Genomic DNA, 24,019 nt, shown 5'->3' with positions numbered 1-24,019 from the left:
CTAACTTGTTCTTCAGAATAATGCTGCAAGAGAAGTTTTTAACCACTCAGGAAATACATAATGGCATATTGTCTAGGGAGTCCCTAGTGGTCTTATATCTTCTGGGATTACAGTAATCTCAACATACACATTTCTTTAGTTAAATGTGAACAGAAAAAAAAAAATCTGACTATGACAAGAACATAACATAAGACTTGCCAGACTGGGTCACACCAAAGGAGCCATAAAGCCCAGTATCCTGTTTCCAATAATAGCCAATCCAGGTCACAAGTACCTAGAAGGACCCCAAGGGGCAGATTCCAAACTGCATATTCCAAGAATAAGCAGTGAATGTCTCAACTCTATCTACCTCAATAATGGTTAATGGACTTTTTCTCCAAGAACTTGTCCAAACCATTTTAAAATGCAGCTACATTAATAGTTTTCCCCAAATCCTCTGGCAAAGAATTATACAGCTTAATTATGTAGAGTAAAATTATCTTATTAGTTTTAATTGTATTACCTAATAATTTCAGTGTGTCCCCTGGTCTTTGTACTTTTTCGAAAGAGTAAACTGATTAACATTTACTCCTTCCATTCCATATATTGCTTTATACATCTCCATCATATCTCCCCCAAGCTGAAGAGTCCTAACCTCTTTAGCTTTTCCTTATAAGGGAACTGTTCCATCCCCTTTGTCATTTTGGTCACCCTTCTTTGTGTCCTTGCGAAAACAGGGTATAAGGAACATATTAAAAATAAAATAAGACTACAAGAGAAGCAGAAAAGAAGCTAAGCAAAGCATCTTTATATATGTTTAGTTATCAGATATGCATACAAAGCAATCACCAAAAATAGGGAATATAAATCAAAAGTGGCACAGATTCAAAGCACTACATGCTCCTTCCAATATGAATCATTATCGATCCACTTGCTAGCTGCAATATTTTGGTAGAAGAGTCTTTCCTACCCTATTTTTGGAACATAAATAAGTCGTTCCATCCATCTGTGTGTTTTCACATGATCTGCTGAAAAGAGATTATGCTGTGATTAGATTTTCAGTACTTTTCTGTGCAGTTGCCAGTATTGTTTCCTGCTTTTCTTTTCTTTACCTTATGGTTTATCATCTCACAAAGATTTGAGACATATAATTAACAAGAAGGATGTTAGAGGTAGTTAGTAGGGAAGGCAGCCAGTTTAGATTTTTTTCTTCCAGTTTATAATTAGGAATACCCTTTTTCACTCAAATATTTTCTGTGATGCATAAAGTTCCTGCCAAACCTTGTTTTCCAGGCACTTCAAATGAAATGCATGGATAGAGCTCAATAAACAGGAAGAGCTAGTCACGCAGCCAAATGCAAGGAGCCGGTCTGCTCCCTATGTTTACTTCCAATTTATATGCCGCTTAACGTATAAAAAGAGTATTCAAAGCAGGTAACATAAAACATTAAGCTTACGGTATACAAATAAATCTTTACCTAAAAATCAAGACATAAAAAACTAAAAGCTGACAGGCACTAGTAAAAGCCACACAGAAAGCGGACACTGTTTTCTTTTAGAATTAGCCAATGTGCAACGCTGTTTGAAAACAAAACTTTTGTTTAAAGGGATATAATCAGAAGAGGGAATATACATTGTTTTGTATACAGCTATTGGCTTCCCTCCAAAAGAGAGCTGGAGAAAAGCGGGGTCGCGATCCCACTGCCCATAGTTTTACCACCTCAAGCCTCTGTCGCAATCAATCGTGGCGGCCCCCTGTCCCTCTCCGCTCCACGTCGGCGGGCTCACCTCAAACTCCTTGATGTTGTTGGAGGTGACGAAGATGCCGATGCCAATGGGGATGAAAATGAGGCCGATAACGAAGAAAGCGGGCAGCACAGTGCCCGCGGTGAGGATGGGTTGCCAGGCGGGCAGACGCTGCTGCTTGAAGGCCGTGTTGTCAGGTTTCCGGCTTTTGGCCGGCGCCCCGGGCCCGGCACCCGACGGATGCCCGTCCTCTTCCTTCGCGTTGTAGTTCACCGCCATGGCGAGCTCTCTTAGGGCAGCTTTTCGCCGCACCTTCTGCCTTCGCTTCCGGCTTTGCTCTGCCCTAGCTCACCAGCGGCAGCGAGCGGGAATCGGTCCCGCCTGGCCGGGATGCGCAGCCGGAAGTGACGTCGCGGGAGAACGTAAACAAACGTTTCATTCTGTGCTCCTCGAAACTGCCTGCTTCGCCAGCTCTGCGGTCCTGCGCGTGCGCGGAAGCTGCTGGCCGTCGGAGCGCAGGCAGGCGAATACCTGATGCTAGTGGTCGGGCGGGCAGCATAGAACGGCGAATAACCCTTAGACCTGCGTATGTTGGGGGTTATCGTTCTCAAACGGGCAATTTTCAGCTGCGGGGCGGATGTGACGTCATAGAGTAAAAACGTAAACACTATCGCTCGACAGTACTAATTATCATTTCTAGCAGCACTGTACAGGTTCACATACTAGACCAGCGGGTGAGCGAGATTTTTTAAATGCAGCACCCCCCCCCCCTTCATTCATCCAATTGGTTGGGATTACCTCAGGTTTGGTTACTATAAATAATATAGATAGATAAGATATCTAAATCTGTAGTAACCCATATATATATATTTCTGTGTGTGATATCTCTCTCCTGGGGTAGGGACCTGGCAGCAGTAGGAACTCTTCCTTGGCTGAGGCACGAGGGTGGCTGCTCTTTCTGGATTATGGAATACCACAGTGGCTTTTCCCATATCCAGTTTTACCGCAGAGTAAGCAGCTCCTCACTTAGGTCCGCCACAGCAGACGTGGCTCCTTTCCCTGGCCTACCAAAAGAGAGCCGTGGCATGCTTACAAGAATGTTGCTATGTTCTGGCAGCTCCTACACTCCTGAGTTGGCACAGAGACCCAACAGTATAGCAATTTTTTTCTTCCCTGATTGTTCAAGGCCCCTAGTTTGCTCACCCCGGTACCAGACAGTACTTACTCAATGGAGTTTACAATCTATCCAGGATAGACATAAAAGACAAACGAGTCTATGGGAAGTATATTTATTGTAGAGAAGTGCTTAAGATTCCAAAGTATGGGGAAAATTTTGATAATTTGATGTTAAGAACATAAGAGGTGATGTTATTAACGTGCCGCGGTATATAAAAAAAAAATAAATCACGAAATAAATAAATAAATAAATAAGAAATTGCCATGCTGGGTCAGACCAAGGGTCCATCAAGCCCAGCATCCTGTTTCTAACAGAGGCCAAACCAGGCCACAAGAACCTGGCAAGTACCCAAACACTAAGAAGATCCCATGCCACTAATGCAATTAATAGCAGTGGCGATTCCCTAAGTAAACTTGATTAATAGCCGTTAATGGACTTTTCCTCCAAGAACTTATCCAAACCTTTTTTGAACCCAGCTACACTAACTGCACTAACCACATCCTCTGGCAACAAATTCCAGAGCTTTATTGTGCGTTGAGTGAAAAATAATTTTCTCCGATTAGTCTTAAATGTGCTACTTGCTAACTTCATGGAATGCCCCCTAGTCCTTCTATTATTCGAAAGTGTAAATAACAGATTCACATCTACTTGTTCAAGACCTCTCATGATCTTAAAGACCTCTATCATATCCCCCCTCAGCCGTCTCTTCTCCAAGCTGAACAGCCCTAACCTCTTCAGCCTTTCCTCATAGGGGAGCTGTTCCATCCCCTTTATCATCTTGGTTGGCCTTCTCTGTACCTTCTCCATCGCAACTATATCTTTTTTTGAGATGCGGCAACCAGAATTGTACACAGTATTCCAGGTGCAGTCTCACCATGGAGCGATATAGAGGCATTATGACAGTTTCCGTTTTATTAACCATTCCCTTCCTAATAATGCCTAACATTCTGTTTGCTTTTTTCAGCTTTTTTATTAGTTGCTTTGAAATCTGTGTTGGAAAAGCTTGCCTCAAAAACAAACAATAATGATATCACACTGCTCTTGGAATTACACCACGCCTGTTGGAAATAATGACCACGGCTTTATTACAACATAGAAACTGTACAATTGGACCAGAGCCAATATTCCATGGCTTTATTAGACTGGCTCCTGTGAAATGCAAGATGAGCTGAAGTAAGTACATGTTCCCCCTTTCACTGAGCCCACTCTACAAGCAAGCTAGACCCATCCCAGGGGAGGGTTATATTCAGGGCCCTATGTTGTGAGTGTAGCAGAGTGCACTAATGTTGCATGGCTATAGCCCAGCTCTCACAGTTTAACAATATATCTTAAATTGGGAAAATGTGGCTTGGTTCTTTATGTAAGCCTATGAAGAGCTATTTATTTAAAATATATTCATCTGTTTTATTATCTCCAATCTTATTTTTCATCTATATCATATTGTAATTTATTTATTGCATTAAGTTACTGTTGTATTGAGATTTCTATTTACTTTTTTTGTTTAATGCATATTGATTTTCCATTTTTTATGTAAATCACATTGATGTTTCTGACAAATTTGTACCTAATCAAGTAAGAAAGTAAAGGGAACACTCTTTCATAACTCTGACATTGTTTCCAAGACAGGTGGGCCCATTATTGGCTTGTCCCAGTGCTTTGTTTCACTGTCTGAGTCAGAGAAGGGACTGCTAGAGGTGGATGAAGAAGAGTAGCTAGAGTCTGAATTGCATTTAATTTCGCCTTTCCTTTTTGGATTTTTAAAAATACATTTCTATCCTGCACCAAGTACCCACTTGCTGGTTGGCAGTTCCCTAACCCCTAATGGAAGGCACACCTGCAATTGTGATTGAACAATCACCCGCTTATGTGGTGGCCAAGGCACGCCCTCTGTGTGATATCAGCATCAAAGGACTCATGGACTAGCACTGGGTGAGGCTGTCCATTTCCATAATGTTATGATGGCACTGGTCTCATGAATTATAGCAGTGCAGGTTATGACTTTGGCCTTGTGCATGATACTAGTGCTAGGCTTGGCTTTAGCTACTGTAGGCTTCTCCATGTTTTGATGGTCCAGTTATACTGATGGTTATTAACCAGGAAATGTGGCTGATGTCCAGTATGGTGAGGGGGCCCCAAAATATCCACGTCAACCAGTATTGTGATTGGGTGGCACATCTGTACCCCACACAGTACTCAAATATCAGTTAGTGGCATCATTTGGAACTCAACAGTGTTTACCAGCTTGCTGGAAGCTGCAGCTAATTTCCTTTCGAAAGACCTGGGGTTTAACCTCAAATTCTATTTTATACTCCCTGGGGCTGGGTAGCCTTGCTTCCCTTCTGCCCTGATTATTGGCTGGTACAGGAGAGAACCTCTTGTCTTCCTTCTCCCTTGGTCGGGGGCTCAGTGGCTGCCCTTGCTCAGCCAAGCAGGACCTGCCCTAATTGTCATTAAGGGTTCATCCTGTCTTTCCCTGTGGGGCTGATGCAATACAGTGCGCGCAGCTGAGTGCACTGTTTAACCCACAGTTGGACGCGGGTTGTGTAGGTGTAACCAAATCCCCTTATGCAATAAGGGGATTAGTGCCTCCACAACGCACGTCCAACACACCGGGAAATTAATAGCGCTCAAGACATGCAAAAAAAAATGTGCGACCAATATGCACATTTTTGCGCTCAGAAATTGTATAGAAAAACAGAAAATACTGCTTTTCTGTACTTCCTCCGACTTAATATCATGGCGATATTAAGTTGGAGGAACAAAAGAGTTAGGAAAAAAAAATCTTCCTCCCTGACACGGGCCCAGTGTCAGGGAGGAAGTGCGGCCACGGTTGCCCGTTTTTTAACCCGCTTTGGACGCAGGTTTTGAGCACGCACGATTCAGTATCGAGTTTTTACGCGTCCTTATCGCTTGCCGAAAAAGACGCATATCCTTTTCCGCCCGCTGCATGTATATGTTATGTTAATGATTGGATTAGCTATTCCGTCCGATACAGTAATGTGCACCCAATTTATTGCCTTTTTAACCAGCTTATTTACCGCGTCTTTAACCTGAATATTTACCGCCTACCTTGACCCTGGCGTTAATGTGGTGTTCAGTCAGCTTCGTACCGGACAGCACCATGGACAACATGCATATACTGGCTCTGGCGATATTTTTCATTCGGTTGCGAAGCAGAATGAGAAATGCTCAAAATGCCCGGCCGATTGGAGAGGCAGAGCACCGTGCCATCAGCAGACCCAGACGTTTCATTCGCACACAGACAACTCTGTTTGGCATGTGTGAGCGAGATGTTGTCTGAACCTACCGGCTGAGCTCACGGGCAATCTTGTTCCTCTATGAAGATCTGCCCTGCGACCTCAACCCCCTGGCCAATCGCCACCATGCTGTGCCAGGGTTGACTAAACTTCTCGGTGCCTTAAATCTTTTTGGTACCGGAAATTTTCAAAACCCCGTGAGTGTCGTTGCAGGTATGACACAGGCCTCCATTTCACGGCATCTGTCACAGGTGTTGAAGGCCATGATGAAGCGGATGAGGAAGTACATCATCTATCCTACGGATCCAGTGAAGCTGCAACAGATCCGCAGTGGGTTCATGGGTATTGCGGGGATGCCGAACGTGTTGGGTGCTATCGACTGCACTCATATTGCAAGTCGGAGGAAGAGAGTGCATTCCAGAACCGAAAGCACTTCCATTCCATGAATGTGCAAGTCGTTTGCGATGCACACCTTCGGATTCTAAATTTTGTAGCGAAGTATCCTGGGAGTTGCCATGCTGCCTACATTCTCGCACATTCATCTCTGGGGCCCCAATTCCCAGAGAGAAAGTACAGTGAAAATTGGCTACTTGGTAAGTGACAATGGTTACTGCCTGGGATTCTATTTGTCATGTGTTCAGGCCTGGGGATGTTCGGTATACAATAATGTTTATTTTGTTATGTTTATGATGTTAGGCGCTGCGAAGTTGTTTTTGATGCCTTCCGGTTTATTGATCCTATAGGTGATGGTGGCTATGGCTGTAAGCCCTGGTTGCTAACTCCACTCCAGTCCCCATGCACAGCCGCCGAAAAACGCTACAATGATGCTCATGGCAGCACCAGAAACATGATTGAGAGCACATTTGGAGTTCTGAAGGGGCGTTTCCGATGCCTGGATCGCTCTGGGGGAGCCCTGCAGTACAGTGCAGAAAAGGTGGTGAGCATAATTGTTGCCTGCTGCATGCTACACAACATTTGTTAGAGATTTGGTGTGGATGCAGAGGTAGCTGAAAACGTGGCACCAGATCCACCTGTGGAACTGGCAGCTGAAGCGGACAACACTGCACGGGGTCATGAAGTCCGACGAAGTTATTAAATGTCATACATTCGTTTTCCTAACTGCTCTTATTCTGTCTTATAGCACCACTACTGTCTCCAGGGCCCCATACTGATGTGGCGCTTTCATTGTAGTTCATCGCTCTGATTAATTGTAGATATTGATCATTTCTCTACCTGTATGGCCTTTTTAATCTTGTCTTGTTTTTAATTCAGAAGCTAAGATGCATCTATTTAATAATCCACCCCTCAGAGGATTTCACAGCAAGATGACCCCTCCATCTAACCCTTTACAATCACAAACATTTTCATTCTCTTCAGTTTTTTTGTAATGGTATTTGTTGAAGTATAAAATGTTAAAAGTTTGTCAACCCATTGTAACCTAATTTTCTTTCTTTCATCTTGTATGGACATCTAGGCCCTTTACAGCAATCAAAATATTATTCATTGTCTTCTATTTAATAGGATTTTTCTTGAAGTATTAAATCTAAAAAGTTTGTCAACCCATTGTAAGCAAATATTCTTTGTTTCCTCACTGCTCCCCTATCCCATGGTCAGACCATCTAATGATCACAACTGACCTCTGTATCAAGGACAACCCAGTTTCACCAGTCTCCAAAACCACAATTCACTACAGGAACTCCTGTTCCATGGATGACCTCACCTCCCATGTATCAACGGAACTTGCTAACCTTGATCTTTCTGACGTATAGGCAGCCCTCACTTCGTGGCACAACATCACAAACAAGGTGGCAGAAAAAATATGCCCCGTAAAAACTAAAGAGCTAGACCCTTCCAGTAAAAACAAAAAACCTTGGTTCACACCAGAACTAAAAAACCTCAAACTAGAATTGAGACACAAAGAATACGCATGGCGAAAGAGACCCTCCAATGCTACATTAACTGAGTACAAAACCTTCATGCACAGTTACAGAAACATCATCCTTCGCACAAAAAGAGATTACTATGCCCGCAAAATTCACAACTTCTCCTTCGATGCCAAAGTTCTGTTCTCTTATGTCTCAGAGCTCACGAAACCCACTTCTTCAGTCATCCCTGACGATCAAGCTCAATCCAGATGCTCAGAACTTGCACAATTTTTCGAAAACAAAATCCACAATCTAATAGCTCCACTGGCAGCCTCTAATATAGAACCTTCGTCACTCTACACCCACCCCTTTAGCCAGAAAGTAAACCTAGAATCCTTCAAACCCACCACCTCGCTCGAAATTGAATCATTCTCAAAAAGATGAAACCCTCCACGCATCTGATGGACTCCATTCCATCTAAACTACTGCTTACCATCCCAAACACCATCGCTAAGCCATTAGCAGAGACCATCAATTGCTCGCTAACTCAGGGATTAGTACCGGACTCGCTGAAGCTAGCCACCATCAAACCTCTACTCAAGAAACCCAACCTGAACCCAGTGGACCCAGCCAATTTTCGCCCCATCGCTAACCTACTCTTTGTCGCCAGACTTATAGAGAAGGTAGTTAACAAACAACTCTCGGAATACCTAGAGGAACATAAGATTCTAACAACTGCCCAATTCGGATTCCGCAGATCTCTCAATACGGACTCCCTTCTAATCTCGCTGCCAGACAGCGTCCTCACAGGCCTTGAGAAAAAGACCCCCTACCTTCTGGCACTTCTCAATATATCTGCAGCATTTGACACGGTGAAGCACTCCATCCTCATCAATCGGCTCTCAGACATATGTATTTCAGGAACAGCCCTTGACTGGATCAAATCATTCCTTGACAATAGGAGCTTCAAGGTTAGAATAAGCAATAAAGACTCTCACCCCGTCAAGTCCACACTCAGAGTCCCTCAAGGATCCTCCCTCTCCCCTACCTTATTTAACATCTATCTTCTCCCCCTATGTCAACTTCTCACAAGTCTAAAGGTTACGCACTTCATCTACGCCGATGACGTCCAGATCCTGATACCAATCACAGAATCAATCTCCAACACCATTAATTTCTGGAATAATTGTCTACAGTCCATAAACACCCTCCTCACCAGCCTTGACTTAGTACTCAATACTTCAAAAACTGAACTTATGATTATCACTCAGGATGACAACACGCAGGCTGTCAACAACCTCTGCACTCCACAAACGACCTCCTCCACACACATAAGAGACCTCTGTGTAATTATTGAGAACAGGCTGAACCTAAAAACTTTGTCAATAATACAACAAAAGAAAGAATGTTTTCATAAACTTCACACATTAAAAAAGCTGAAACCTCTCCTCCATTTTCAGGACTTTCGTACAGTTCTCCAAGCAATTCTATTCTCAAAAATTGATTACTACAACTCTCTGCTAATCGGCCTTCCAGCTGTCACCACCAAACCACTACAAATGTTACAGAACTCCGTTGCCAGGATCCTAACTAATTCTAGCAGAGGGGAACACATCACTCCAATCCTTAAAAACCTACATTGGCTCCCCATTAAATCCAGAATCTTGTACAAAGTTCTAACTATAACCCACAAGACCATTCACTCCCAAACTTCGCTAGAACTAAACTGTCCCCTTCGTCACCACTCATCATCCAGACCGATTAGAACCAGTTATTTAGGCACACTCTATGCACCTCCAGCCAAGTCATTGCTTAAGAAACGCGCATTCTCGACCGCCGGTCCCACACATTGGAATGCCCTCCCCACGGACCTTCGACTAGAAACCTGTAGACAAACGTTTAAGAAAAAGCTTAAGACTTGGCTTTTCACAAAAGCCTTCACTTAAAGGCCTCAATAACCTCTTCACCTCAGCTTTGTTCTGACCACTCTTTGCTCATTCTTAACCTTTACCCCGTGCTAGTCTACTCCCGGAACATGATCCGGGGTTAGAAAAATCACAGGGGCCATTGCCCTTTTGTTCGTCTGTTTTTCAGGTATATACTCATGTTCTCACCTTTTTTCATACAATTGTGTTAAATACGTTAGATGTAATACTAAATTCTCGGTTTTATAACTTTATAATTCTTATTACTTACGCCTTGTTATTTTATCACACATGCTTACTACGTTTGATGTAATACTAAGTTTCTGGTTTATTTGTAATTCTTATTACTTATGCCTTGATATATGTATTCCACATGTTCGATGTAATTTCTAACTTTAGTTCTCTGTAAACCGACGCGATATGTACTATTACATGAACATCGGTATATAAAAGCCTTTAAATAAATAAATAAATAAATAAATAAATCTAGGCCCTTTCCATCAATCAAAATATTATTCATTGTCTTCTGTTTAATATGGTTTTTCTTGAAGTATTAAATCTAAAAACTTTGTCAACGCATTGTAACCTAGTTTTCTTTCTTTCTTTCTTCTTGTATGAACATCTAGGCCTTTTCCCGCAACCACTCCATGCCCAATCCATCAAACCTTTTAAACTCTCCTCCACCATGAACAGAGCTTTTTCCCTTGCCGGCCCAACCATATGGAACTCACTGCCACATGATATTCGCATTGAGACCCATACCCCCACCTTCAAAAAGAAACTTAAAACCTGGCTCTTCCAGCAAGCCTACTCCATCTCACCCCCTATTACATAATTTCCCCCTACAAATGTTTTTCTGATGTTTTTCTGATATCCTGGTATGAACGCCTTTTTGCCTGCTGATTTGGTACTGTGCACTAACTTGTATATAGTTTCTGTTATAGTTCAATCCCATAGCATATACCCATAGCATTTACTCATTGATGTTTGTATTTCTTGTAAGGGCTCCTCCCAAATATTATTTATATGTTGCCTAATTTACTATGTTATCTGTTATTTGTAAGGGCTCTGCCCAATGGTTTACTATGTTATCTGTTATTTGTAAGGGCTCTGCCCAATGGTTTTTTGTTCACTGTAAACCGATGCGATGTGCAAACGGTCATCGGTATAAAAGAAACGTTAAATAAATAAATAAATAAATAAATAAATAAATAAATAACCAAAATATTATTAATAGTCTAGGGTTTTTAATGGTTGAATTTATATCGCTTGAAGTGTTAAATCGATATAAAGTTTATAAACATTTAACCGACATTTCTTTCTTTCCTTGTATGAATATCAAAGCTTTTCCCTGCAATAACAAATAATTGTGTTCTGTTTTTTAAGGTTCCATTTACATTTCGTGAAGTATAACATCAATAATGTGTGTCTACCCATTGTTTACAACAATCTTGTCTTTCCTTTGTATTTTATACTCTTGCATGTGGAGCGCCCCTCCAGCGCCAAGGGCACTATTTTTTAGCCGATTCGATTTCAAAGTACACTTTCGACCTGCTGAAAAGAATCTGCGTGCTAATGCCCTATCTCGGAGCTTTCTTTCTGACGAAACCCCAGAACCTCCTAGTCATATAATTGATCGAGCCCAGATAATTGTAGCAGCCACTTTCACAGTTCCTCTGGGGAAAACGGTAGTTCCTAAACATTTTAGACAGAAGGTTCTTCGGTGGGCTGGACATAATGGCATTTACAGAACTGAAAGTCTTATCGCCCGTCATTATTGGTGGTTATTATGGAGAGCAGATATTAAAAGGTACGTGGGACTCCTGTCCTACTTGTGTGGCTCAGAAAACTCCTTGACAACAACCGTCTGGACTTCTACATCCTCTTCCTGTGCCAGATAAACCTTGGTCACAGATTGCCATTGACTTTATCACTGATCTCCCTCCCTCTGATGGGAATACGGTAATTTGGGTTGTCATAGACCAATTTTCTAAAATGGCTCATTTCCTCCCACTGCCTGGATTACCCTCTGCCCCAGAGCTGGTGCGATTGTTCCTTCAGCACTTTTTTCGTATTCATGGATTACCTACAAGCATTCTTTTGGACAGAGGTGTCCAGTTTACACCAGATCTCCAGGTTGAAATTGAGGCGTTGAGATTTTCAACAGCCTACCATCCTCAATCTAATGGATTAACTGAACGTACCAATCAATCTCTCAAGACCTTTTTACGGTGTTATGTAAACCAAAGACATGATGATTGGGCTTCACTTCTACCCTGGGCCGAAATGTGTCACAATAATCATGTGTCCCAAGCTTCTGGGGCATCACCGTTTTTCTTAGTTTTTGGAAGACATCCTAGGATTCCTCTCCCCAACGCCACATCCTCTTCCTGTCCAGCCGTGGAACAGACTATCCACTCCATGACGGAGCTTTGGGGAAAGATTCAATAATTATTACAACGAGCATCCAGAAAAGCCAAAATGCAAGCTGATAAAAAGAGGAGACTAACGCCTCAATTTCAACCTGGAGATCTGGTGTGGCTTAGTACCTGGAATCTTAGATTAAGTACATAAGAACATAAGAAATTGTCATGCTGGGTCAGACCAAGGGTCCATCAAGCCCAGCATCCTGTTTCCAACAGAGGCCAAAACCAGGCCACAAGAGCCTGGCAATTACCCAAACACTAAGAACCACCCATGCTACTGATGCAATTAATTAAGTACGCCATCTCTTAAGTTTGCACCCAGGTTTGTGGGTCCATTTCCTATTTAGAAGCAGATCAATGATGTTGCCTTTAAACTCCAGTTACCACCTACTTTACGCATTCACAATGTGTTTCATACTTCTCTGCTTAAACCAGCAATTCTCTCTTGGCCTTCTAGGAAGACCAAAGTATCTAACCCTTCACTTATACAAAATGACACCCAATATGAGGTGAAAGAAATCTTGGACTCTAGAAAGATTCATTCAGGCACCTTGGTTACTTCGACAGTTTCATAAACGCCTAGTGGTTAGAGCAGTGGGCTATGAACCAGGAGACCAGGGTTCAAATCCTGCTATCGCTCCTTGTGACCTTGGGCAAGTCACTTTACCCTCCATTGCCTCAGGTATAAAAAACTTAGATTGTAAGCCCTCTGGGGATAGAGAACATAAGAAAATGCCATACTGGGTCAGACCAAGGGTCCATCAAGCCCAGCATCCTGTTTCCAACAGTGGCCAATCCAGGCCATAAGAACCTGGCAAGTACCCAAAAACAAAGTCTATTCCATGTTACCATTGCTAATGGCAGTGGTTATTCTCTAAGTCAACTTAATAGCAGGTAATGGACTTCTCCTCCAAGAACTTATCAAATCCTTTTTTAAACACAGCTATACTAACTGCACTAACCACATCCTCTGGCAACAAATTCCAGAGTTTAATTGTGCGTTGAATAAAAAAGAACTTTCTCCGATTAGTTTTAAATGTGCCCCATGCTAACTTCTTGGAGTGCCCCCTAGTCTTTCTACTATCCGAAAGAGTAAATAACCGATTCACATCTACCCGTTCTAGACCTCTCATGATTTTAAACATCTCTATCATATCCCCCCTCAGCTGTCTCTTCTCCAAGCTGAAAAGTCCTAACCTCTTTAGTCTTTCCTCATAGGGGAGCTGTTCCATTCCCCTTATCGTTTTGGTAGCCCTTCTCTGTACCTTCTCCATCGCAATTATATCTTTTTTGAGATGCGGCGACCAGAATAGTACACAGTATTCAAGGTGCGGTCTCACCATGGAGCGATAAAGAGGCATTATGACATTTTCCGTTTTATTCACCATTCCCTTTCTAATAATTCCCAACATTCTGTTTGCTTTTTTGACTGCCGCAGCACACTGAACCGACGATTTCAATGTGTTATCCACTATGACGCTTAGATCTCTTTCTTGGGTTGTAGCACCTAATATGGAACCCAACATTGTGTAATTATAGCATGGGTTATTTTTCCCTATATGCATCACCTTGCACTTATCCACATTAAATTTCATCTGCCATTTGGATGCACAATTTTCCAGTCTCACAAGGTCTTCCTGCAATTTATCACAATCTGCTTGTGATTTAACTACTCTGAATAATTTTGTGTCATCTGCAAATTTGATTATCTCACTCGTCATATTTCTTTCCAGATCATTTATAAATATATTGAAAAGTAAGGGTCCCAATACACATCCCTGAGGCACTCCACTGCCCACTCCCTTCCACTGAGAAAATTGTCCATTTAATCCTACTCTCTGTTTCCTGTCTTTTAGCCAGTTTACAATCCACGAAAGGACATCGCCACCTATCCCATGACTTTTTACTTTTCCTAGAAGCCTCTCATGAGGAACTTTGTCAAACGCCTTCTGAAAATCCAAGTATACTACATCTACTGGTTCACCTTTATCCACATGTTTATTAACTCCTTCAAAAAAGTGAAGCAGATTTGTGAGGCAAGACTTGCCCTGGGTAAAGCCATGCTGACTTTGTTCCATTAAACCATGTCTTTCTATATGTTCTGTGATTTTGATGTTTAGAATACTTTCCACTATTTTTCCTGGCACTGAAGTCAGGCTAACCGGTCTGTAGTTTCCCGGATCGCCCCAGGACTGCCGGACTTCCTGGAAATACCTACAGTACCTGAATGTAAACCAATGTGATATCTCAGATTGAATGTCGGTATATAAAAATATGTCTGAAGATCTAAACCTCATCCTAGAAGCAGAAGGAGGGACCTTTTTGGGGGAGGTATTCCGTTCGGCAAGGGAACTCTGTATCCTCCTCTCCTTCACACAGCAGCGGCAGCTGGCAGCAGCATTCTTCTACACGCATCGGGCTCAGGCCCCGCCCCCTTTAAGCGTGTCAGTTCCCGGAAGTCCTGCAGTTGCGCGGGAACCTTCAGTATTTAAAGTCCTGAGCCCAGCACAGCATTGCCTTGGCTACAGGCTTGCTTGTTCTGGTGTGTTTTTGCTTGTCTTGATTTTGTGCTGACCCGGATTAGACTTTTACTTCTCTTGCCTGCTGCCTATCTACGATTCGTATTTGATACCTACACCACTGTTCCGTGCCTGGACTTCTCATTACCTTCGCCTCTGAGGACTCATTTGGCTAGGTAAGACTGTTGCCACTAAGGAGTCATGTCATCCGTAACATCCAGTATCTCATATCCTGGAAGGGATATAGGCCAGAGGAAAACTTGTGGGAACCAGCAACCAATCTTCATGCCCCCCGATTTGGGACTTTCATCGGAGGTTCCCCAACAAACCCAAGCCCAGAAAATGGGTGAGGGGGTACTGTCACATTTGGTAGCTCATGAGCTGATGCACGCACACCCAACACCGCTCATATGATTTCCTTCTTTGGTGGCAGGATACCGCAAAACCTTGCAGTGGATGCCTCTACCTCCTCTCCTGATTCCGATCCACCTAAGCGTACATGTGCGGGGCCTCTGGAAGCTTGGGGAGCTAGGAGCCGTATGCAGATGAACCTTCCAGTTCTCTTCTACTTCAAAGGGTGCAGGGCCTTTGGAAGCTGGGGCTGTGGAATTCAATCCCTAGATAGCTTGGGGGATGCTGGGAGCAGTACACAGATGAGCCTTCCAGTCCTCTTCTACTGCAAAGGGTGTGGGGCCTCTGGAAGCTGGGGCTGTAGAATTCAATCCCTAGATAGCTTGCAGTGACCTCTGGACTCCTCTCCCGCGGGATGCTGGGAGCAGTATGCAGATGAGCCCTTCCGGTCCTCTTCTACTGCAAAGGGTGTGGGGCCTCTGGAAGCTGGGGCTGTGGAATTCAATCAATAGATAGCTTGTGGTGACCTCTGGACTCCTCTCCCGGGGGCTGCTGGGAGCAGTATGCAGATGAGCCTTCCGGTCCTCTTCTACATAAAGAATTTAACAAGACTAGGTCAGCATCCAAATGCCAAGTTTCAATATTTATGCCACTTTGCCACAGTCTAGGCACCTTGGAGTTCATTTCCGCTTCTGATGATGTCTTCCCACAAGTTTCATTAGAATTGATTAGAAAACCTCAATTTTGGAGTCCAAAATAGGCTGCAGAGCTTCTCTCATTGACTTCAAAAGTAAACAAATGAATGAATAAAGGAAAATTGCTTTTTGTTTTAAACAAACCAGACAAATGGAGGTGACCTACAAAAGGAATTAAACTAAAATGAAATTTTTCCTGTACACATCCCTAAAATATTTCACAGCTTTTTTCCGTCTTGACTAAACAGTGAAAGTGGGAGTAATAGTAACAACTGGATTTTGGGATCTCTCAGATCCTACTCATTGGGAGGAGCCTATTTTCAAGGCCAGGTCAGGGGACAGGGTGGCCAAAGGCCTCATTGGGAGACATCCAGGAGCTTCTGGCAGTAAATAGTGTCCTGGATGCAGTAATCTGTGGATGGCCAGGGATTAATCTTCTTGATTTAACAAAGTGCACTGGAGTGAAGTAGAAATTAACTAGTACTAGAAAACAACTTCTGTATTGTTGTCTTAAATCTTCAGAGCTGTCATTGACTGAGGCAGGCAGTGCCAATTGTTGTTCCAATACTGTTGAACATCAGTAAATCATAGCACAAACTGTAAATTATGTTTTGTAAATCTTTGCTTTTGATTTTGGGATGAAATACAATATTTTTGGGACTGATCAACCCGGCGTTAATGATGTTTGAGAAGAAAGGCAGAAGTTGTATGTCATTTCCACCAGTAGCACCTTTAAGTACAAACTTCCCCCCTATGGAGAAGAATTTACTAGCCCTTCTCATGATTCTAAAAAAAAATGTTGCTCTTGAAATCTTTGTAAAATGACTATAACTTATGTATAATATTCTTTCAAAAGAAATGGGAGTTAAGTTTTACTCCTGCTCTGACCAGCGTTAAGAAAATGTGCTTTAAGTTGTCTTCCCTTTAACGCACCTCTCTGCATTGCTGAAGAATAGCTAATGCCTTCTTTTACATACAATTTGCATTCACCCCTACTAATCTTAGCACTGGGTTTTACTCCAGTTTTAGTGCGCATTTTTTAGGAATTAAAACCCTTTTTACATACCAGAGTTAACATGCCAGAAAAATGTGCACTAAAACAGGAGTAAAAACCTGCACTAACATTAGCACCCCTTATTACATGGGCCTTTCTCTCTTTCTGGTGAAGGATGAAGGCCACTCAGGAAGATTCCAACCCTTTGTCGTCAGAGAAAGGATTGAACTGGTGTATCTGGAAGCCAGTAATTGTTAGGCGTATAGGTGGAGTTCCTTGCTTTTCATTGGAGTCCTAGGGCAACTGTGACTTGGGTGAGAGTTGCTGGAAATATTCTTCACATGCCTTGATTCAAGTAACATGAGACAATTGTGAGAAACTACGTTTATTGTGGAAGTTTGGAATTTTAAGACTATTTGTGATCTGCAAAGTTTTTACTCTGAAATATTTTTTGATTTGGAACATAAAAATGTGGTGTGAACTTGTTTTATTTTTGTCTAGAAATCCCCTGGGCCCTGCAGGTGAATTCCTGCTCCCCCACAACACAGCTCCATACTTTCTGTCAGATGCTGCACTGAGTTGTTCAGTGCTCAGCAGTCTGTGAAGGTGACCCGTGATGAAAAGGTGGGAGTGGGTGGTTACACCTGTGTGATGTAAATTGCTTTGGGTCAAACTGTGTTTTGAGGAAGGCGGTATGAAAATATAACATAAATTGCAATCTCATACTTTACTTCCTTTGGAAAACTGGCTAAAAAGATCCTTATAGTCCTTATTTATATTACCATATAGCTTTTGGTCTACTAATCTTGACTTTGTATCATTTGTCAGAGTAGTTGGGTGGCTCTTTTTTTTTTTGTCATAGCTTGTCCACAAGCAGTTCAGCAAATCTAAGGTACCCTATTGAGTTCCATTGTACAGGAAATTCTCCAACTTAAGGCATTTCAAGTTACAATTCAGTTACAACATTTCTAAACTGATACCCATTATCCAATTTCCAGCACTTGTTTCAACTTTTAAGATGCCCGAGCATCTCCCAACAGACAGACAGATGTGCTGATGATCATGAGGCTTGGCGAGGTCCTGTCCTCAAAACAATGCCCATTCAATATCCTGTAGGCATGCCTTAGCACTTTCCTCATCACACAAAAAAAAATGTAATGCTTATGTGTCTGTGCATTTTACAGTACTATATATTACTAAATTTTGGTGAAAAGTGGGACCTGGGGCCAGAACTAAATCCTCATTTTTAACATTTTTCTGATGGGAAAATCTGTTTCAATTTACAATGTTTGGCACGAACCGGTTCCTGAAAACCTTGTCTTAAGTCTGAGGACTTCCTGTATAAAACAGCTCTGGTACCTCCCTGTCCAAAATAAGAAAACAAAAAAAAAAAATAAAATATATATATATATATATTAAATACCATTCTTAAAACTAAACCTTTAAACTTTGTAAAACTCAACCCAAGACGTGGGCTAAAAAAAGCTAGCCAAGTACGAAATAACTTAAGCAGTGGAGTACAGGGGCCTGTTCCAGTGACCGTTTATTAATAGAGTCCTTTAGCATCCAATGCATGTTAATGAAGAAAATACATTTATTACAGTGAAGCAGCTCAAGTTTCAGTAGGGAAACAATCATTTGTGTTAAACTTGAACAGTCTGTTCAACCCCCTAATAAGTTACCATGTAGAAAAGACACTTAACTGACCAGCACCTGCTGACGTTGAATTATTAACATGACCACACCCCTGATCTTTGTTCAACTGAAACTCTTAATTTGTCTTATAAGGTATTTCATACATTAGAGGGAAATCAGAATAAATTCCACAAGGCAGTTAAACTTTCCTGCCAAATAAGAATTCATTCCGAGTAAAGTTTGATGCAGGGGTGGTTTCTGGCCATATGAACAGCACAGCTTGTTTTATATCTTCTGTAGGCAGCTCCAATCCTAGACTGTGTGCCCCACGTGTGATATAGGATGCCACCTGATTTACATGTATTTATGATCCTGACATGCAGACCTGTTTGTGGCTTGGAGGCCCAGGGTCGCTAATTCTGTCCTGTATGAGACTACTATGTTAATACAAATAGACTCCATTTACTAATGCAGGGGAGGGGAGAAAGGGGTCTGGACAGAAACAACTAACTGCATTACTAATTTGTTTAGTGCAACACTTTCTTATGTGATGGGATGAAAAAAATAATATTTATCCTATATAAAGCAAGAAAACTAGAAATATTTCCTTTCCCAGCAGTCATAATGGCCTTGGTTTTGAAAATGTCCTTGGACACAGATATGGTCAAAAATTGTTCTTGCTTAAAAAAGACAGATTAAAAAAAGATTTGGGCTGCTTCAGACAATCATGATCTGTAGCCCAAGGAGTTCTGTTCCTGTATGTAATTTTTAGCACACCTCATAATATCACAGAAGCAGCACCAACCTATAGAACACAGAATATTTTCTTCCCATTAACATGCAAATCTTGAAGCACAGACCATTAGTGAAGGGTTTACAGTGCAAACACTTGTGTGCACTATCTAGACTAGTACAAATAAATCATTTTATTGCATAGTGATTAAAACTGATGGTGGGGGGTTTTTCTCCCTATTTGCACATGGAAAACCGTGAAAGGTATTTACAAAAACGAAAAGTCTCCACAGTTTATTAAATCCAATTCATGTCATTCACAAGACTTGATTAAATCCCAGTCAAAGTTCATGGGAGGTTGTTAGTATTCTAACTGCACTGTGTATATCTTGCAGAGCTTTTGAAATAAGAAGTAGTAGTATAAGTTACACCACACCACAGCACTGTGCAAAAACACATTTCTTTTCAAAATTGCAGCAGTCAGAAATTGTTTACAAAAAAAAATTGTATAGATCGTGCCATCATCTCCCCAACTTTGCGCCTCCTCATCTGAACCAGTACATATTGTAAAATAAAAACGGCACTAAAACCTGAATAAAAAAAATAAATAAAAAGCACCCCATTCTTAAGATCTAAACATTGTGTTTGACAAACATGCTGTAAGCAATGTAAACGGGGAAGGTTGGATGGGGGTGATGGGGGAGGGGGAAACATTACAAAATGTATTATAAAAATAAATTATACAGTACAAACATCTCCAAGCAGCCTAAAATGTGCCAAATGTTTTTGCCATTTCTGCTGGCACAGACTGTCCTCTTAGACATTTTTTTCATACCATATTGGCAAGCCCATTGTAGGTTAATCACATTGGAAGTACAAAATGCTTCTTCCTTCAGTATTCAGTAGCAGGATTGGCCAGAAAGTTGCTGCTGGTGGTAGCCAATACCAGACTGCAGCAATGTTCTTTTCAGCTGCTGCGAGCTTCAGTGCACCACCCGTGTTTTATTTCACCGTGAATTCATGCGCAGCTGGTGAATGACGATGCTCTCTATGCAAAAAAGAAAAGAAAAACAGCACAACAGGACATGTTAAGTTACATGATTCACAATAATACATTAGTGGAGAATACTATTATGGACAAGGAGAAACAATTACTAAGAACAGTCCTTTAGCTGAGACAATAATGTTCAATGACACACTCAGTAAGGGCTCAGTAGATTTCGAGTTACAGAAGAGATATGTTCCTGTGATTTTTTTTTTCTGTATAACAAAATCCTTTACATTGATATTTTCCCACTAACTTCCCACTAACTATTTTCCCACTAACTTCCATTAAAAATCTGGAGATGTATTTCCATGTACATTCAGGAAGGTACCGCTATAACATTCCTGTATCATGAAAAGCACCTGCCATAGCATATAAATTAACACTATTATCAGTTATTATATCTGTCATTCATGACTCCTTTTTCATTCTATTCATGTGCTTCCTCTGCACTCAGGCAGGCCAATCCCCACAAGTGGGCTCTACACCTCTACTAGCAGATGAAGACGGATACATAGCCCTGCCCTGACATCAGCCCACCAGTATTCTCCCGTCTTCAGATAGTGGACATGCATTTCCCTAATAGGGATTGCCTTAAAAAAAAAAAAAAAAAAAAAAAAGGAGTACAGTTTCTGGAGCAGACTACTGGATAGCACCACTTGCCTCCTGAGGTGATACCGTTGTGTCCCACCCACAATTGAAAGCCTTGAGTCCGGTAGCCTTTTTCTGGTATGGACTTAAAAAAAAAAAAAAAAAGCAGTTGCAGGCAGAGATAGGCTCGGCGGTGAAGGCTTTTGCCCTCTTTCCTCCATAGCCAGAGACCCATTCCTGCTTGCAGTCAGGGAGGGCTAAGCTCAGGTAAAAATATAATTTAAAAAGGTGTTTTAGTGAGACTCTCCTCATTCTTACCGGTTGTTCCTTCTTGGCATTGGTGTTCGGCGTCTCCCACTCACATCTCTGGAGAGTTTAGTGAGCTGTGGAGGCAGCGCAGGCTTGGCAGATTGAGCAGCCTTTTGGGTAGGCCACACTTCCAGGCTTCCTTTTCGCTGGCCATGTGATAGGCTGCATTTTTTGGATGTGACAGCATGCATATGAGTGCTTATGTCTGCGGCCTATCGGTGTGCGTGCTTTGAAGAGTGACTGAGTGTGTATTGCATGTGCATGTCTGTGCACTTCCCGGCGAGCACGCATGGACACGCCAGTTTTATAACATGCATGCTGGATTTTATAATCCACGTGCATGTGCGGGCGGCACGCACAAGGGGGCCTAATTTTGTAAAGGTACGCGTGACAATAAGATCGGGCCTCTCCCAGTTCCCTCCTGCCCATAATCCCTACCTCTTCCCCTGTCCTTCCCACCCCCTAAACCCTTTATCCTCCCTTTCCCTTTGTTATGATGCATGCATCGGCCGACTGCCGGTGTGCGCTTCCCTGGCACAGTGGCAAATGGCCACTGTACCGGCTGCCTCAAGCCCCACCCCCTGAACTGCCCCTTTCTATGGGCCCGGTACTTCTGTGCGTAACAGGGCCCCTTTGAAAATACGGTGCGTGCAAGGCCCAGCCACGCACGTAACCCCCATTTCTTATGCGCGTGGCAGATTAAAAATTTGCCCGATTGTGCGCATAGTTAATCACGTGGCTGAGCGTGTATTGTGCGCGTATTGTATGCATAGTTAAGCGCATAGCGGTATGCATAGTTATACACGTACCTGGCCACGTAGCTGACTGCTGAGTTATATTAAGTGCGCATCTTACTGAGGTGCATATTAAACAACACACCATGGGGGCCAGCGTCGAAGGCTAAACACTTAGCAGTTTGTGCTGCATACCATATAAGATCAATACAGCCAGAACTTTCTGCGAGCCTGTGTCAGCACTGCCTGGATGCTCAAGGTGATTTGCCCCATACTGATTTTGCTGATGTTGGTCCATCCCCCCAGTCTGAGGAGAGTGGGACTGAAGGCGACACAACAAGAGTGTCCCCTTCTTCACTGGCAGAGACATCCTCAGCAGAATCTCACTCACAGGACATCAAGTTTGGACCCATCCTCTTTTTCCTGGGTGGAATTTTTCCAGGGACTACAGACCTTTCTGCAGGGGTGTCCTGCAGAAACAATAATGCATCCTAAATCAGGGTTGCAGGCTTGTGGGTCCCCTGTGTCCTCTGCCATGTGCAAATGCTGTGGTGCAACAATTCCTGATGTTCAAGTGGATGTGGATCAAGATGACACTGATGATGATTTGGGTTGCTCCCCTCTGGAGAAAGGGGAAATTCCTCCAGATTTGGAGCCACATAGAACTCTTCTCTGTTTCTTTCAAAGAGATGAAGACACTTGTAGTGGCTGGGAGTGACTCTTTGGGTGTCCAGAAAAAGGACCGCCATATTGGTCACCCTACGCAAGGCTTCATGATTCTTTCCCCTCCTGGATGCGATTCAAGAGTTGATTGACATTGAATGGAATGCACCAGAGGCAAGTTTTAAAGGAGGGCACACCCTGCCAAGTTTAAATACCTTTCTTGGATCCACAGGCAAGAAAGCAGTTGCTTTTCCCAAAGGTGGATTTGTTGGTGTGTTCTGTGAACAACTATACCAGTTGAAGGAGGGGCAGCTCTAAAGGATGCTCAGGATAGAAGGATTAAAGCTATTCTTAAGCAAACCTTTGAGGCCATGGTGGTGAATTTGCAAATTGCTAGTGGCTCGAGCTACTCTGCATCTCTCTCAGGAGTCTGGGGGAACGGTTTTGGATGGCAGAGTGGTAATAGAACTGGGTGTGGCTTTCTTAGTTGATGTGGGCTGTGACCTTATTCACACTGCTGCCTGAGGGGTTGCTTCCGCAATAGCGGCTAGACATCAGCTGTAGCTGTGCAGTTCATCGGCAGACACTTTTTCTAAGTCCAATATCAAGGGTTCTCTGTTTGGCAGTGAGTTAGAAAAGATGGCAAACGGGGGGAAACCAGAGTCCCTCATTTGCCGGAGGATAAGAACCTGGTTTCATGGTCTCTCGAGATTTCATGCGATTTTATCCTTAAAAGGAACCTTCCTCTCAACGTCCCCATTCCTTTGGAAGGTCTTGGTTGTTTCGCCCCAGAAAACCTCATAAGGATGTGGGCTCTGGGAGTGGAGCCTCTTGATCTTCCCAATGAAGGTTTGCAGACTTGCATGCTAATATCAGAGGAGGGTCCAGATCACATCGGACCAATAGGTTCTGGAAGTGATTTGGGATGGCTATGCTCTAGAATTTCTTTGTATTCCTCCAGGTGCCTTTATGATCTTTCCGTGCAACTCCCCTTAGAAGAGAGCAGAAGTGAAAACTACATTGGAAGACTATTGGACCTGAAGGCCATAATTCCTGTTCCCGAATCGCAACAAAGTATGAGCCGCTATTCCATCTATTTTGTCGTACCCAAGAAAGAGGGGGTTCTTTCAACCCATCCTGGATCTCAAAGGAGTCAGTCGTCATTTGCAGGTCACTCATTTCCAAATGGATTCTGTATACCCCATAATAATGGTGATGCAGTCAGGGGAATACCTCACATCTTTGGATATGACGGAGGCATATCTGCATATTCCCATTCATCAGGAACATCAACAGTTCCTAAGGTTTGCATTCTGGGATGTCATTACCAGTTTCAGGCCTTGCCTTTCGGACTGGCCACTGTGCCCAGAACCTTC

General features: G+C 42.7%; 2 protein-coding genes across 7 annotated transcripts in view; both read right to left on the bottom strand.

The window, feature by feature from the left end:
* Window positions 1-2,141, bottom strand: part of TMEM30A (transmembrane protein 30A) — an 80,635-nt gene extending 78,494 nt beyond the window's left edge. Inside the window, exon 1 of the mRNA XM_029595610.1 lies at window positions 1,768-2,141. Within this exon, the coding sequence (XP_029451470.1) occupies window positions 1,768-2,004 (237 nt within the window). The 5' untranslated portion in view covers window positions 2,005-2,141. The remainder of the gene's footprint in view (window positions 1-1,767) is intronic.
* A 16,318-nt stretch (window positions 2,142-18,459) lies between these two features.
* Window positions 18,460-24,019, bottom strand: part of FILIP1 (filamin A interacting protein 1) — a 324,967-nt gene continuing 319,407 nt past the window's right edge. For all 6 annotated transcript variants that reach the window (XR_003855647.1, XM_029595603.1, XM_029595604.1 and 3 more), the window contains one exon: window positions 18,460-20,349. Coding sequence is in view for 1 of the 6 variants with exons in the window: in XM_029595606.1 (XP_029451466.1) it covers window positions 20,309-20,349 (41 nt within the window). In the remaining 5 variants the exon portion in view is untranslated. The remainder of the gene's footprint in view (window positions 20,350-24,019) is intronic.

This window comes from Rhinatrema bivittatum, chromosome 3, assembly GCF_901001135.1.
Source record: "Rhinatrema bivittatum chromosome 3, aRhiBiv1.1, whole genome shotgun sequence".
In the NCBI taxonomy this organism is placed as follows: domain Eukaryota; kingdom Metazoa; phylum Chordata; class Amphibia; order Gymnophiona; family Rhinatrematidae; genus Rhinatrema; species Rhinatrema bivittatum.
Note: the sequence above shows the minus strand (reverse complement) of the source record. Positions and strands in the feature narration are given on the sequence as shown.